We start from the raw sequence: 15,556 nt of genomic DNA, 5'->3' as shown, positions 1-15,556 counted from the left end.
CTGACAAGAACATTCAAGGGCACCGGATGAATCCTTAACTTCTTGACCTTAACTCCTCGTCAAAGAACCATCTGAGGTTTACCACCCACCGTCTATGCCTAGGAGTTCATAATGCTTAAATTTTGGCTCGAACTGTTTTACATCAACCAGTTCAGATTATATTAACATTTACACCATCTATTAGGATTCGCACAAGCTGCCGAGTGAATGAATTAACTCTTTCTTGCCAATCAAGGAAGTCAGACAAAGTCATGTTAAAAGTCAATTTAACAATTGTTTATTAACATTACAATCATAGTTAGCAGCACTTAAACATTGAGTGTGTAAATAGTTAGTAGATGGGGTTAATAAAAAAGTAATTAGTAACGGAGGTTACAAGGGCAGTTCGGTTATGTCTCAGTAATTTAACATTAACTACTTATAAACTTAGTGGAAATCAGTGTCTGAGATTGATATAAATTGCTGAGATTAATTTTCGATTAGACTTCTTAGATAGCCGACAGGTTAACAGCATTAGATAGCCAGTCTATTGACTAGATAAAGTCTATATGCCTGCAGTTAGCAATGTTTCCAGAGCTTACACAACCTCGTCCTTATGAGCTGGCATGGAGATGAACTGGTTGCCTCGTCTTCCCCTGGGAGGATTAACCTTCCGAGACGTCACAGTGATGAACCTGTCTGTAGAGGTGCCATCCGTTCCTCCTGGATCCGCTGCCCTGGATCAATTCAGCTTCCACACTGGTAGCTGTATCTGGACTCGTTGGCTTAAATCTCACCTTCCTTGATCTCAGAGAGACGTGTACATCTAAGTGACAGACTTATATCTGCCTGTGTGTGGTTGGTATAGCCGTACAATCTTAACTTCTGTAACCATTCTCTCTCTGAGACGCACTCTCCAATTTTAGAGAGGTGCCTTTCTACATATACTAGACAAAGAATTCTTACACCTCCCACTATAAAGACTACTACAAGAACTACAAAATGAACTAGAACTAAATTAAGAGCGAAGGACTTTAGTGCCAAAACACCACCTTCTATATCATTAATTTCAAAGAAGCCTCCTCAATTCTATTGACCAATCTTGAATGACATGTTAGAAATGTTCAGCCCTTCTGGTGTCAATCACCTCGCACAGCCCTGCTAGTACCGCTGTAAACCTTCAAATCAATAAATTATCTACACATGCCAAGTTGCTCACTTAGTCCTTAGCTTTTCAGGTCTTTGCTCACAAAGGGACTAAAACAGGTCTAGGTAAGGAAGGACATCTTTATGTCCCACTTAACCAGCTTCAAGACCTGTGATCTTAATTTCTTGTTTTCTATCCCTGGCAAGGAATATTTTATTTGTTTGTAGTAGGCTTCGTGGTTTAATTAGCATTAGCCCTTTCCTTTCCCAGCATTCAGTCTGACTCCATTTTAAAGGACACATTTAAGGCAATTCTTAGTTCTTAGAACATCCCGCCGACAACTTTTATTCAGAAACTGTCTCCAAACTTGAATAATGATACAAGTCTTCCATTTGTTGCTCTTACATATACCTGCAATGAAAGCAGAGCTCGTCATGCCCTAAACAGGAAAACATATACATTTTTATCTCTTTTGCTTCAGTCAGAGAAACATGAATTTAAAATGGACTTCATTAGCTGTGGCAGAGACAGATTTTTTTGTCTTGGTGTCAAGGGAGAAAAAACACAATATATTAAAGGGAGACAGGTTTACGGGAGGCAGTAGTCTTAGTTTTGGTGCTGTCTGATCTGAAATAAATCAAGTTAAGTTTGTTTCATTAGCCCCTCACACTTTTGAAATGTTCATGCATGTAAACTTGCAGACTCATGACAGCAGGAATGGTTTTAGTTATGGCCAGGTGGCATGTGCAAACGTATTAGCAGACAGCTATTCAACCCTTACCTGCCGGAGTGGTAGAAATGATTCATTGTACTGACTTTTGAGAAAGTGCCCCTTTGCTTTTGGGTGTCTTTGGAAGTCCCTTTGGAGCTTCCTCGAGTCCCGAGGCCTGCCACCACATCGCAGTTATGGGATGCCGACAATTATACCAGAGCATTGCTTCAAAGAACAACACGGGCCAACCAGGACAGAAACACTAATCATCTACCAGTGGCTCAGAGAGATTTGCCACAAAACAAAACACAAAACACATTTGGGTCTTTGTCATTTATAGCTATTGTTCTATTTGGGACTCGATGTATAAATTTTCTCAGGTTACAAAAATAAAGAGAAGACATTCATTGAAAATCCAAGTGACAGGAAGACGTAAACAATGACCATCAGGAGAGGGCTGATGGATTAACATCTCATCTCTCTTCAGCTGCTTTCTTTCCCGACGATCATCTTGCTGTAGTATTTCTGCTGCTGCTCCTTCAAGCTGTCTTTAACTTTGGCTCTTTTCAGAGCTCCATCCCTAGACAAAAGGAAATATTCAATCCCAATTTAATCAACATTCATACTTGTGCCAGACACTCATCCAAAGATCAATTTTGATAATATCCAAATGCATTTGAAACAGTAATCTTTTGTTAGCTTCAGGATTAGGAGATTGTGCTTCCTATGTTTGGGAGAATTTCCAGGGAGCTAATAATTCTGCCATCGCAGTGATCACTAGGTTATTTAGCACAGTATAATCTTCCTCATAATTTTAAACATTCTCTGCCTCCACTATAATTCTCCTCAGCCCAGAGCATGGCAGAAGCTCTCAATTGGGTGTGACCTGTGATGTAAAAAGACGACTGAGCACTTGGTTTCAGTATAAAACAAGGCTTTAATCAACTGTTTCACAACCATGAGATTCTAGTTACAGCACTAGTTCCTGGTTACAGAAACATCCTGAGCAAGCTGGGCCCACGCCCGAGTATTTATACTCGTTGGACGGCGCCACCAGCTGGCCGCCCAGTGTTACTTCATGAGTCATTTCATGACATCCTGTTTTGGGAGGGTGAGTGAGGAGAGGACTACTTTTGTGGCAACAATTCAATATGCCCAGTATTGCACTCAGAAATGAAGTGTACTGGTTAACACTGGCACAGACAAAGAATCACTTGGTGCCAGGGCTTTAAGAGACTTTGCTAACATCACTTCAGCAAAGCAAAGAATAGAACCGTGCTTTGCAATGGGATTCTTTTAAAGTTAAATGAACCAAAGGAGGAAAAACAAATTGACAAAAATAAACATAAGTAATCAAGTGTGGGAAGGGAGAACTGGCTCTCAGTCACATGCTGTGGAAAAACAAAACACAGGCAGTTCATCCTGAAAGACAATGATTACAACAACTTGCATCCTTAATGTAAGGTACATCCTGAGGTGCTTCACAGTTGAGTTTAAGGAAAGCATATACTGAGCCAGGAAGGATGAGGTTCGGAGGGCTTGGCTGAGGGGATGGATTTTGAGAACATTTTTAAAGGAGGAGTCAAAGGTGGAGAGATTTAGGGTGGGAATTTCATAGTGCAGGCCTCAAGGTGGCTGAAGGCCTAGTCACCAGTGGTGGGATGAATTGGGGGTGGGGTAAGCACAAGAGGCCAGAGTCAGAAGAACGGCATGTTCATAGAGTGGAGATGAGGAAGAGCTGGGGAGATTTCAGAGATAGGGTGAGGCACCACCATGGAGGGGTTTGAAGACAAGGACAAGGGTTTTAAATTTAAGGCATCGGGGAAAAGGAAGCCAATGTAGATCAGCAAGGACAGAGGTGATGGGCAAGCAGGGGTTGGTACAAAACATAGAAGATAGGAGCAGGAGTAGGCCATTTGGCCCCTCAAGCCTGTTGCGTCATTTAATGAGATTGTGGCGGAGCCACTAAGGGACTCCAATCAATTGTATATAATTCCCTTTAATAATATGTTGGCTGCAGCCTGAGTCTGTATCTTTGTTTTCACTGTTTACATGTGCAGAGCGCAATCACTTTAATAGCACGGGCAAACGCGATGACATCACGCCTTTCATCACGTGATCCCCACCGGCGGGAAAAACGTCATGACGTCAGCCACGGAACCGCGCTAGCAGTCCTCGTGGAGCCTCCGAACTGACTAGACCTATATTCGATGTTCTCCTGTAGTTATCCGTTAAACTCTGTTACTTTTCATTAAACCTCATTTATTTGATCGCCTGAGTGGACCTCAGTCTTTTGGATAGGAACTAAACATTCCTACATTGGTGACCCCGACTTTTGCGAACGGTTTTCGCGGAAGTTACTGAACATGGAATTGAACGCCGTTGCTTTGAAGCTACCACAGTTCTGGGAGCAACAGCCAGCCGCGTGGTTCATCCAGGCTGAAGCCCAGTTCGCAATCAGGAACATCGTTGTGGATCAGACCCGTTACTATCACGTGGTCTCCGCCCTCGACAGCGCCACAGCCTCGCGGATCGTCAGCCTGCTTGGTAATCCACCAGAAGATCGCAAGTATGATACAATAAAGGCGCAGTTGTTACAGGTCTTCGGGCTCACGAAGTCAGAGCGCGCCCGCCGGCTGCTCAATATGCCCGGCCTCGAGGACTCCAAGCCGTCCGAGCTCATGAGCTAAATGTGCACACTCCTGGGCTCCGAACCGGAATGCTTCCTCTTCAGGGAGCTATTCCTCAGCCAGCTATCGGAGCAGGTTCAGGCTGCCCTAGCCAGGTCGGAAGTCACCGACTGCGCAGAGCTGGCTGCCGATGCAGACAAGATCTTCGCGGTGACACAGCAGGACTGCGCTGCCACGAGGCGCCCAGCCCCACAGACACCGCTCCAGCCCCTCAACCTGCGGGGTTGTGCTTCTACCATGCCCGTTTTGGCGCGAAAGCAAGACGCTGCCGCCCTCTCTGCAACTTATCGCTCAAAAAAAAAAAAACAGCCGCCACCCTGTCGAAAGAGGACTGGTTATAACAAGCACCCCGCGGCTGCGATGGCAATCGGTAATTCGGGAAAACCCCTCTTCATCAACGACTCCCTATCTGGTCGACATTTCCTTTGCGACACCGGGGCGCAGTGTAGCATCCTACCCGCGTCAAATCTTGAACTACAAGTTGGGGGGCACGGCCCCTCCCTCCAGGCGGCTAATGGCGGGGCCATTCGGACCTTCGGAAGCCGGCGGGTCCAGGTGTGCTTCGGCGGCTAGCGGTTTTATTGGGATTTCATTACGGCCAAAGTCTCTCAAGCCATCCTCGGGGCGGATTTTTGTGCGCCAACGGCCTCCTGGTGGATGCACGGCACCGGCGGATGATCAATGCGGCCGCTTTTCACTCCATCCCGTGCTACCGTGGTAACTAGACATTCCTACAAGATCATGGCTGATCATCCAAACTCAGTACCCTGTCCCTGCTTTCTCCCCATACCCCTTGATCCCTTTAGCCTTAAGAAATATATCTAACTCCTTCTTCAATATATTTAATGAATTGGCCTCAACTGCCTTGTGTGGTAGAGAATTCCACAGCTTCACCACTCTCTGGGTGAAGAAATTCCTTCTCATCGCTGTCCGAAATGTCTTACCACTTATCCTTAGACTGTGACCCCTGGTGCTGGACTCCCCCGCCATCAGGAACATCCTTCCTGCATCTAGTCCGTCTAGCCCTGTTAGAATTTTATAAGTTTCAATGAGATCCCCTCTCATTCTTCTAAACTCTAGCGAATATAAGCCTAATCGACCCAATCTCTCCTCATACGTCATTCCTGCCATCCCAGGTATCAGTCTGGTGAATCTTCGCTGCACTCTCTCCATGGCAAGAACATCCTTCCTCAGATAAGGCGACCAAAACTGCACACAATACTCAAGGTGTGGTCTCACCAAGGCCCTGTACAACTGCAGCAAGACATCCTTGCTCCTGTACTCTAATCCTCTTGCTATGAAGGTCAACATACCATTTGCCTTCTTAACCGCCTGCTGCACCTGCATGCTTACTGTAATGTATATGTGGGGAACTATCTTTTACAGCTCATGTATACTGTAGTACCGGCAGTGACCACACCTGTATATAGCCCTGAGTAGTAATCTGTACAGATCAGTTCCACTGTGAGCTATGTTGAGTAAATACCTATTGTACCGTTCTCCGCAGTCTGTGTCTTATTATACACGGACACAACATTGACGACGAGGCAAGTTCGAACCTACCTGCAACTCTGCATCACCTCCCGGGGATTCGTTCCTGGAGATCAGTGGATTGGAGGTCAAGGCCAGAGACTCGGGCGTCGATCACGGGCAACCGCCCAGTCATCCAGCAGAGACTCGAGAATTGCGGGGGAGGCTGTCGAGAGCCAGGCTTGGCTTTCCAGTCGAGGTGGTCCAGCGAAACGGGCTGGCAACAGGTAGTGCGCAGACCCTTCCCGGACAGCGGCGGGCTAGAGCCTGACCGAGCGGCACAGCAAAGGGCCGAGCAGCGTCGACGGGGGAGAGAGAGAGAGAGAGAGAGAGGGCAGAGCGCAGCCAGTGTTCAGGGGCCGAGCAGCGTCGGAGAGAGAGACGCGCAGAAACCTACAGGGCGCCGCCATTGCCATGAGGACCGCCGAGAGCAGCGTTGGCAGCAGCGCAGGAGAAGCGCGTGAAACCTACAGGGCGCCGCCATTGCCATGAGAACCGCCGGGAGTGGTGTTGGCAGCAGCGGGGGAGGAAGGAAAGCGCGGGAGATGCCATTTTAAGCCATTGGGAGACGCCATTTTAAACCACACCCAAAATGCCGAAGAGTGGCAGTATCACCGCATTTGACAATGAAGTCGAAGATTGGACTACATATGTCGAACGAATAGAGGTGTACTGCAAGGCAAATGAGGTGTCAGATGACAAGAAAGCGTCGGTATTGTTAAATTTAATGGGTGCAAAGACGTATGGTTTATTACGAAATCTAGTAACCCCAACGAAGCCAATGGAAAAGAGTTTTGAAGACATAGTAACGATACTAAAGGAACATTTAAACCCCACACCGCTGCTGATAGCAGAAAGATTCAAGTTTCACAAACGGAACCAGCATAAGGATGAAAGCAATGCTGATTATTTAACAGAACTGCGCAAACTATCGAAACGCTGCCAGTTTGGAGCAGGACTGGCAGATACCTTAAGGGACAAGTTTGTGTGTGGGCTTCAAAGTGAAGGAACCCAGAAACGGCTTTTATCTGAAAAGGACCTAACGCTGGCAAAGGCTTTCAGCATTGCGGTATCATATGAAGCAGCAGCATGGGGCGCTGCAGAGATACAACAGAGACCACAAGAATATGGCACAAATGAAATGTCATATGGAACAGAGAAGTGCTATCGCTGCGGCAGAACAACACACGACCAGAATGATTGCTGGTTCAAAGACAAAGTGTGCAGACAGTGTGGAAAAGTAGGACACATAGCACGAGTCTGCAGGTCGGGAAAGAAAACCAGCAATAAGAAACCTACCAAAGGAAAGTACAAGGAGGTACATAAGATGACAGAGAATAGTTCAGACGAACAAAAGAGTGATAACGACTCCGAAAGCAGGGAACGGAGTTGTCTGAAACTACATAATGTGATCACAACGGAGGATCACCGAACCATTTGGGTCACTCTCAAGATAGCAGGAGTCCAGGTAAAGATGGAATTGGACACAGGATCAGCCCTAACAGTCATAAACCAACGGGACTACGAGCGGCTATTCTCACACATACCCTTGAGAGACACAAAAATTATTTTGAAGACATACACGGGGCAAAAAGTCTACCCCAAAGGAAAAATAAGGGTGACCGTTATATATAACAGTAAGGAAACACCAAAACTAGACCTGTATGTATTGCAAGATGGAGGACCACCATTACTGGGACGTGAATGGATCCGGAAAATACAACTGGATTGGCATTCCACACAGGCACTGACTGTGGCTGACAAAAAGGATGACGCGTCACACCTGGGCGACTGTCAAAGATCCTAACTGACGCGAAAGAAGTGTTCCAGCAAGGACTCGGAACACTAAAAGGCATGACAGCGACGATTAAAATTGAAGAAAACGCAAGCCCAAAATTTTTTAAGGCCAGACCGGTACCTTATGCGATCCGCCCAGCCGTCGAAGCAGAGCTGGAGAGTCTGGAACATTCAGGTGTACTGTCCAAGGCAGACTGGAGCGAGTGGGCTGCACCCATCGTCCCTGTGATGAAAAAGTCATTGAGCAGCACGCCTGGGGAACTAAGGAAGTTTCGCAGCTGTGAGGACTTTAAGGTAACAGTGAACCCGGTCCTTCATACCGTACAATATCCACTTCCACGGATTGAAGATATTTTTGCCTCGCTATCTAGAGGGAAACGCTTCACTAAGATTGATCTGGCCCAGGCGTATCTGCAAATGGAGGTAGAAGAAGCATCAAAAAAATACCTCACAATCAACACCCATAAAGGTCTCTACCAATACAACCGGCTGGTATTCGGGGTAGCATCAGCTCCGGCTATTTGGCAGAGGGCAATGGAACAAGTCCTGCAAGGGATCCCAGGGACCCAGTGTTATTTGGACGACATCCTGGTCACGGGCAAAAATGACAGTGATCACCTTGCCAACCTGGAGCAGGTGCTCACTAGATTGCAGGAATATGGGCTCCGAGCTAACCGCCCCAAATGCGAGTTTTTTAGAAAACAGATCTCGTATTGTGGCCACATTATCGATAAAGAGGGGTTACATAAGTCCCCAGAGAAGATTGAGGCAGTAGTCAAGGCTCCAGCACCGGAAAATGTGTCACAACTGAGGTCGTTCCTCGGGCTGGTAAACTACTACCATAAGTTCTTGCCAAATTTGTCTACAATACTACACCCACTGAACACCCTACTGCAAACTGGGGTGCCATGGAAGTGGAGTGACGAATGTAGACGAGCTTTCCAGAAGAGCAAAACACTAATCACATCGAAAGAGGTATTGGCCCATTACAACCCAGCATTACCAATTCGGTTGGCATGTGATGCGTCACCCTATGGCATTGGAGCGGTGCTGTCGCACAAATTCTCGGACAGCTCAGAGAGGCCAATAGCCTTTGCGTCACGATCACTAACCTCAGCCGAGCGTAACTACGCCCAGATTGACAGGGAGGCCCTCAGCCTAGTGTGGGGAGTGAAAAAGTTCAATCACTATCTGCACGGGTAGAAATTCACCTTGCTGACGGATCACCAGCCTCTTGTCTCCATTATTAATCCGAAGAAGGGCATTCCGGTGATGACTGCGCAACGACTACAAAGATGGTCACTTTTTCTAGGGGCGAACCACTATGAGATTGAATATAAGGGCACGAAACAGCATGGAAATGCTGATGGGCTATCACGCCTGCCACTGCCTACCGCGGAGGAAGCACCAGCAGTGGATCCTGTCGAAATATTCCATTCGACTATAGTTGAATACCTACCGGTAACTAACGCTTGTATCGAAAAGGAAACCCGAAATGACCCGACACTGTCTCGGGTATATGATTTGACGGTGAAGGGATGGCCAGCACATGGCGATTAACTGTTGCCAGCATTCTCGACAAGGAGAGAACAGCTGTCAGTGTGCCGGGGGACCTTGATGTGTGGATCCCGAGTGGTAATTCCACCCAAGTTAAGGGATAGATTGCTCAATGAGCTTCATGAGGGTCATCTGGGAGGGGTAAAAATGAAAAGCCTAGCCAGGGCTTATGTGTGGTGGCCGGGAATCGATAAACAAATCGAGGACCTGACCAAGAGTTGCTCAGGATGCCAGAAAGTCCAAAATGCACCAGCACAGGCCCCTCTACACCCATGGGAGTGGCCCTCATCTCCATGGCAACGGGTACATATTGATTTTGCTGGTCCATTCATGGACTCAATGTTTTTAATAGCCGTGGATGCGCACTCGAAATGGCCCGAGGTCATCAAAATGTCCTCCACCACCACGGAGAAAACTATTGCAGTCCTACGGACCATTTTTGCCAGGAATGGCTTGCCAGAACAGATTTGCTCCGCCAACAGACCACAGTTTGTGTCCGAAGAGTTCCGGAGGTTCTTGAAAAAGAATGGGGTATGGCATTACACATCCGCCCCGTATCATCCAGCCACAAATGGATTGGCTGAGAGGTTCGTACAAACCTTTAAGAAGGCAACAAAGGCTATGTACAATGACAACATTCCGCTGCAGCACAAGGTGGACAATTTCCTGTTCGACACATGCAGTCACCAACCAGGCCCCAGCCATGATGTTCTTTAACCGAAGGTTAAGATCTCGCCTGGATTTGCTCAGACCAAACGTACGAAGAGATGTTGAGAGTAAGCAATTCCAGCACATCCATGAGAAGCCAACAAGGAGCTTCAATGTAGGGCAACCAGTCTTGGCCCGCGACTACCGAACAGAAAAATGGCAGCCAGGAACGATATGCACACGGCAGGGCCCACTAATGTACACAGTGGACGTTGGGGAGAGCATTGTGAGACACCATGCTGACCAGATCCTAGAGTCACAGGAACAAGTCAACCCCATGCCTCGCCCATACGTACCTGGTGATGAACCCGACGTACAGGTCGCATCTACCCCAGAAACAGTAGCAGCGGAAGCTGATGAACCAACCGACGACAGGGGGCCAGAATCGCCTCCGCACCAAGAGCAAGACACTCGGGAAAGGCGCTATCCAGAAAGGATCAGGAAGCCTCCCCAAAGACTGAATATATAAATAGACTATTTTCAGCTAATGTTGCATGTTAAGTGTTAATCGTAATTAAGTTTGATATTTAATTGTTAAATGAGTGTTATGGTACTGTTAATCTAAAAGGAGGAATTGTAATGTATATACCTTTAAGTGGGGAACTATCTTTTACAGCTCATGTATACTGTAGTACCGGCAGTGACCACACCTGTATATAGCCCCGAGTAGTAATCTGTACAGATCAGTTCCACTGTGAGCCACGTTGAGTAAACACCTGTTGTACCGTTCTCCACAGTCTGTGTCTTATTATACACGGACACAACACTTACCTTCAGCGACTGGTGCACAAGGACACCCAGGTCTCGTTGCACTTTCCCGTCTCCCAATCTATTGCCGTTCAGATAATAATCTGTCTTCCTGTTTTTGCCACCGAAGTGGATAACTTTGCATTTATCCACATTATACTGCATTTGCCCAATCACCCAACCTGTCCAAATTATACTGGAGTTTCTCGGCATCCTCCGCACAGCACACACGCCCACCCAGCTTTGTGTCATTGGCAAACTTGGAGATATTACATCTAGTTCCCTCGTCTAGATCATTTATATATATTGTGAATAGCTGGGGTTCTAGCACCGATCCCTGTGGTACCCCACTAGTCACTGCCTGCCACTCGGAAAAAGACCTGTTTATTCCAACTCGTCGTTTCCTGTCTGCCAACCAGTTCACTTTCCAAGACAGTGCCTTACACCCAATCTTGTGTGCTTTAACTTTGCACGCTAATCTCTTATGCGGGACCTTATCGAAAGCCTTCTGAAAGTCCAAATACACCACATCCACTGGTTCTCCCTTATCTATTCTACCAATTACATCCTCAAAAAATTCCAGTAGATTAGTCAAGCATTTGTAAATTCATGTTGACTTTGTCCGATCCTGTCAGTTTTCCAAGTGCTCTGCTATTACATCTTATATAATGGACTCTAGCATTTTCCCCACTACCGATGTCAGACTTAGCAGTCTATAATTCCCCGTTTTCTCTCTACCACCTTTTTTAAATAGTGGGGTTACATTAGCTATTTGCCAATCCATGGGAACTGTTAGAGAGTCTATAGAATTTTAGAAGATGACCAGCAATGCATCTACTATTTCTAGGGCCACTCCCTTAAGTACCCTAGGATGTAGATTATCAGGCCCTGGGGACATATCGGCCTTTAATCCCGTCAATTTCCCTAACACCATTTCCCTACAAATACTGATTTCATTCAATTCCTCCCTCTCATTAGACCCTATGTTCCCCAACATCTCTGGGAGGTTATTTGTGCCCTCCTTTGTGAAGATAGAACCAAAGTGTGTATTTAATTGGTCGGCCATTTCTTTGTTCCCCATTATAAATTCCCTTGATTCTGACTGCAAGGAACCTATGCTTGACTTCACCAATCTTTTTCTCTTCACATATCTATAGAAGCTTTTACAGTCAGTTTTTATGTTCCCTGAAAGCTTACTCTCAATCTATTTTCCCCCTCTTAATTAATCCCTTTGTCCTCCTTTGCTGAATCCTAAACTGCTCCCAATCCTCAGGTTTGTTGCTTTTTCTGGCTAAATTATATGTCCTCTCCTTGGATCTTATGCTATCCCTAATTTCCCTTGTTAGCCACGGTTGAGTCACCTTTTTTGTTTTATTTTTATGCCAAACAGGGATGAACAAATTCTGTAGTTCATCCATGCGATCTTTAAATGTTTGCCATTGCCTATCCACCGTCAACCCTTTAAGTAACGTTCCCCAATCCATCCTCGCCAACTTGTGCCTCATACCATCGTAGTTTCCTTTATTTAAGTTCAGGACCCTAGTCTCTGAGTCAACTACTTCATTCTCTGTCTTAATGAAGAATTCCACCATATTATGATCGCTCCTCCCCAAGGGGCCTCGCACAACAAGATTGCTAATGAATCCTTTCTCATTACATAATACCCAGTCTAAGATGGCCTGATCTCTGGTTGGTTCCTCGACATATTGGTCCAGGAAACCATCCCGTATTCACTCTAGAAATTCCTCCTCCACAGTATTGTTACTAATTTGGTTAGCCCAATCTATATGTAGATTAAAGTCACCCATGATAACTGCTGTGCCCTTATTGTACGCATCTCTAATTTCCCGTTTAATGCCATCCCCAACCTCAACATTACTGTTTGGGGGTCTGTATACAACTCCCACTAACGTTTTCTGCCCCTTGGTATTTCTCAGCTCTGCCCATACAGATTCCACATCATCAGAGCTAATATCCTTCCTTACTATTGTGTTAATCTCCTCTTTACCCAGCAATGCTACCCCACAAAACAGGAGAGGCCAGCACAGTTTTGCACAAGTTAAAGTTTATGGAAGGTGGAGTAAGGAAAGTTTCGGTGTCAGTGTGTCTGGAGATGAAAAAGGCATGGATGAGGGTTTCAGTGACAGAAAGCTGAGGTGGGGCAAGGCAGGCAACATAATTCCTCAGAGTTCTGAGGAAAGGCCATTGACTTGAAACGTTAACTCGGTTTCCCTCGCCATAGATGCTGCCTGACCTGCTGAATGTTTCAAGATTTTATTTCTTATTCCCAGCATCTGATGCTATTTACATACAACAAACCTGTATTTATATAGCACCTTTAACGTGGCAAAATGTCCCAAGGTGCGTCACAGGGGCATTATTAAACAAAATTTGACACCACGAGCCACATAAGGGCCACAGATATTAGGGCAGATGACCAACAGCTTGGTCAAAGAGGTAGGTTTTAAGGAACATCTTAAAGGAGGAGAGAGCGCTGGAGAGACGGAGAGGTTTAGGGAGGGAATTCCAGAGCTTAGGGCCTGGGCAGCTGAAGGCACGGCCGCCAATGGTGGAGTGATTAAAATCAGAGATGCTCAAGAGGCCAGAATCGGAGGAGTGCAGATATCTCGGAGGGCTGGAGGAGATTAAAGATATAGAGAAGGGCGAGGCCATGGAAGAATTTGAAAACAAGGATGAGAATATAGTAAGGTGAAAGAACCAAACAGTATGATACTTAGGCCACAAACATAAACCCTCTGGTGTCCAAACAAAAGCGCAGTGGATCAACTAGTTGATGGGCTCTTAACCGGACAATTGCAAACTTTCATTATCAAGTTTCATGTCACTAAAACTCCAATGTCTAATCCAGGTGAGTATTGACAGCTCTAAATTCGGCCATTAAGTAAAGCACCACGTGGAAACAAGAGATTCCATCAGACAGGAAAATAAAACAAAATGTACGGCTTCTTTCCCTCTCCTCCCCCCAACCCTCGCCAAAGACATGACAGAACTCAACTGCCAGCCAATCACAAAAGGAATTTTGCTGCTCATCCCCTTTCTATTCACTTGTGTAGATAAAAATCAAATCAAAACCTCATTCTTAAAAGAGAAGTCTCCAAAAATCACTCCACGTTACTATCCATATGAAACGTTAGCAAGAGTTAATTACCAGGCGAGATCCACCAGGCCTCCCTGCTGAGCTATGGCTGCTTTGACTCGATTGGCAAACTGCACGGCATCTTCCCCTTTCTGCAGAGTAAAGGGAGAGGCAAACGTTACTCGGGAATCACTGATGGAGCTAACTATTCGAAAGTTAGCTTTTAATGAAAAAATACTAAAATGACTCTACGAAAGGATTTTTAAACAACATTTCATTTTCTAAATCGCAATTTCAGTACAGCACTTGGACCTCCTGTGGCACTGCTCATGCAAAGTCAAACTCGTTTTACAACTGGAACGTTATACTACGCAACAAGTGCATCTAATATACATCATCGATTTCCTGCAGCATTGTTTACAGATGAAAAGTAAAGGATTCAGTGCTCAGAGCTAAACTCCTCCTCGTATATTACATATAGTTAACAGCACAGAAACAGGCTATTCGGCCCAACTGGTTTATGCTGGTGTTTATGCTCCACATGAGCCTCCTCCCACAATACTTCATCGAACCCCATAAACAAAATCCTTCTATTCCTTTCTCCCTCATGTGCTTATCTAGCTTTCCCTTATATGCATCTATACTATTCGCCTCAACCATCTTCAGCTGCTTCAATGATCGTCCCTCCATCATAAGGTCAGAAGTGGGGATATTCTCTGATGATTGCAGTGTTCAGTTCCATTCGCAACTCCTCAGATAGTGAAGCAGTCCATGCCCGCATGCAGCAAGACCTGGATGGCATTCAGGCTTGAGCTGATATGGGGCAAGTAACATTCGCATCACACAAGTCCTGGGCAATGACTATCTCCAACAAGCGTGACTCTAACCACTGACCCTTCACATTCAACGGTATTACCAAATCTCCCACCATCAACATCCTGGGGGTCAACATTGACCAGAAACTTAACTGGACCAGCCACATAAATACTGTGGCCACAAGAGCAGGTCAGAGGCTGGGTATTCTGTGGTGAGTGTCTCACTTCCCGACTCCCCAAAGCCTTTCCAACATCTACAAGGTACTAGTAAGGAGTGTGATGGAATACTCTCCACTTGCCTGGATGAGTGCAGCTCCAACAACACTCAAGAAGCTCGACACCATCCAGGACAAAGTAGCCCACTTGATTGGCACCCCATCTACCACCTTAAACATTCACTCCCTCCACCACCGGCGTACTGTGGCTGCAGTGTGTACCATCTACAAGATGCACTGCAGCAACTCACCAAGGCTTCTTCAACAGCACCTCCCAAACCAATGGCCTCTACACCTGGAAGGACAAGGACAGCAGGCGCATGGGAACACCACCACCTCCAAGTTCCCCTCCAAGTCACACACCATCCTGACTTGGAAATATATCGCCATTCCTTCATCGTCACTGGGTCAAAATCCTGGAGCTCCCTCCCTAACAGCACTGTGGGAGTACCTTCGCCACACGGACTGCAGCGGTTCAAGGCGGCGGCTCACCACCACCTTCTCATGGGCAATTAGGGATGGGCAATAAATGCTGGCCTTACCAGCGATACCCACATCCCAA

General features: G+C 46.2%; 1 protein-coding gene across 7 annotated transcripts in view; it reads right to left on the bottom strand.

Moving 5' to 3' along the window:
• Positions 1–254: 254 nt before the first annotated feature.
• Positions 255–15,556, bottom strand: part of gpat3 (glycerol-3-phosphate acyltransferase 3) — an 84,367-nt gene continuing 69,065 nt past the window's right edge. For all 7 annotated transcript variants that reach the window (XM_086007446.1, XM_086007445.1, XM_086007470.1 and 4 more), the window contains exons 12-13: positions 14,037–14,116; positions 255–2,418 (exon numbers count right to left, since the gene is read on the bottom strand). In XM_086007446.1, the coding sequence (XP_085863572.1) occupies positions 2,322–2,418; positions 14,037–14,116 (177 nt within the window). In that variant the 3' untranslated portion in view covers positions 255–2,321. The remainder of the gene's footprint in view (positions 2,419–14,036; positions 14,117–15,556) is intronic.

This window comes from Somniosus microcephalus, chromosome 2 (assembly GCF_052327205.1).
Source record: "Somniosus microcephalus isolate GS21.2 chromosome 2, FLI_Smic_1.0, whole genome shotgun sequence".
Taxonomy (NCBI): Eukaryota; Metazoa; Chordata; class Chondrichthyes; order Squaliformes; family Somniosidae; genus Somniosus; species Somniosus microcephalus.
Note: the sequence above shows the minus strand (reverse complement) of the source record. Positions and strands in the feature narration are given on the sequence as shown.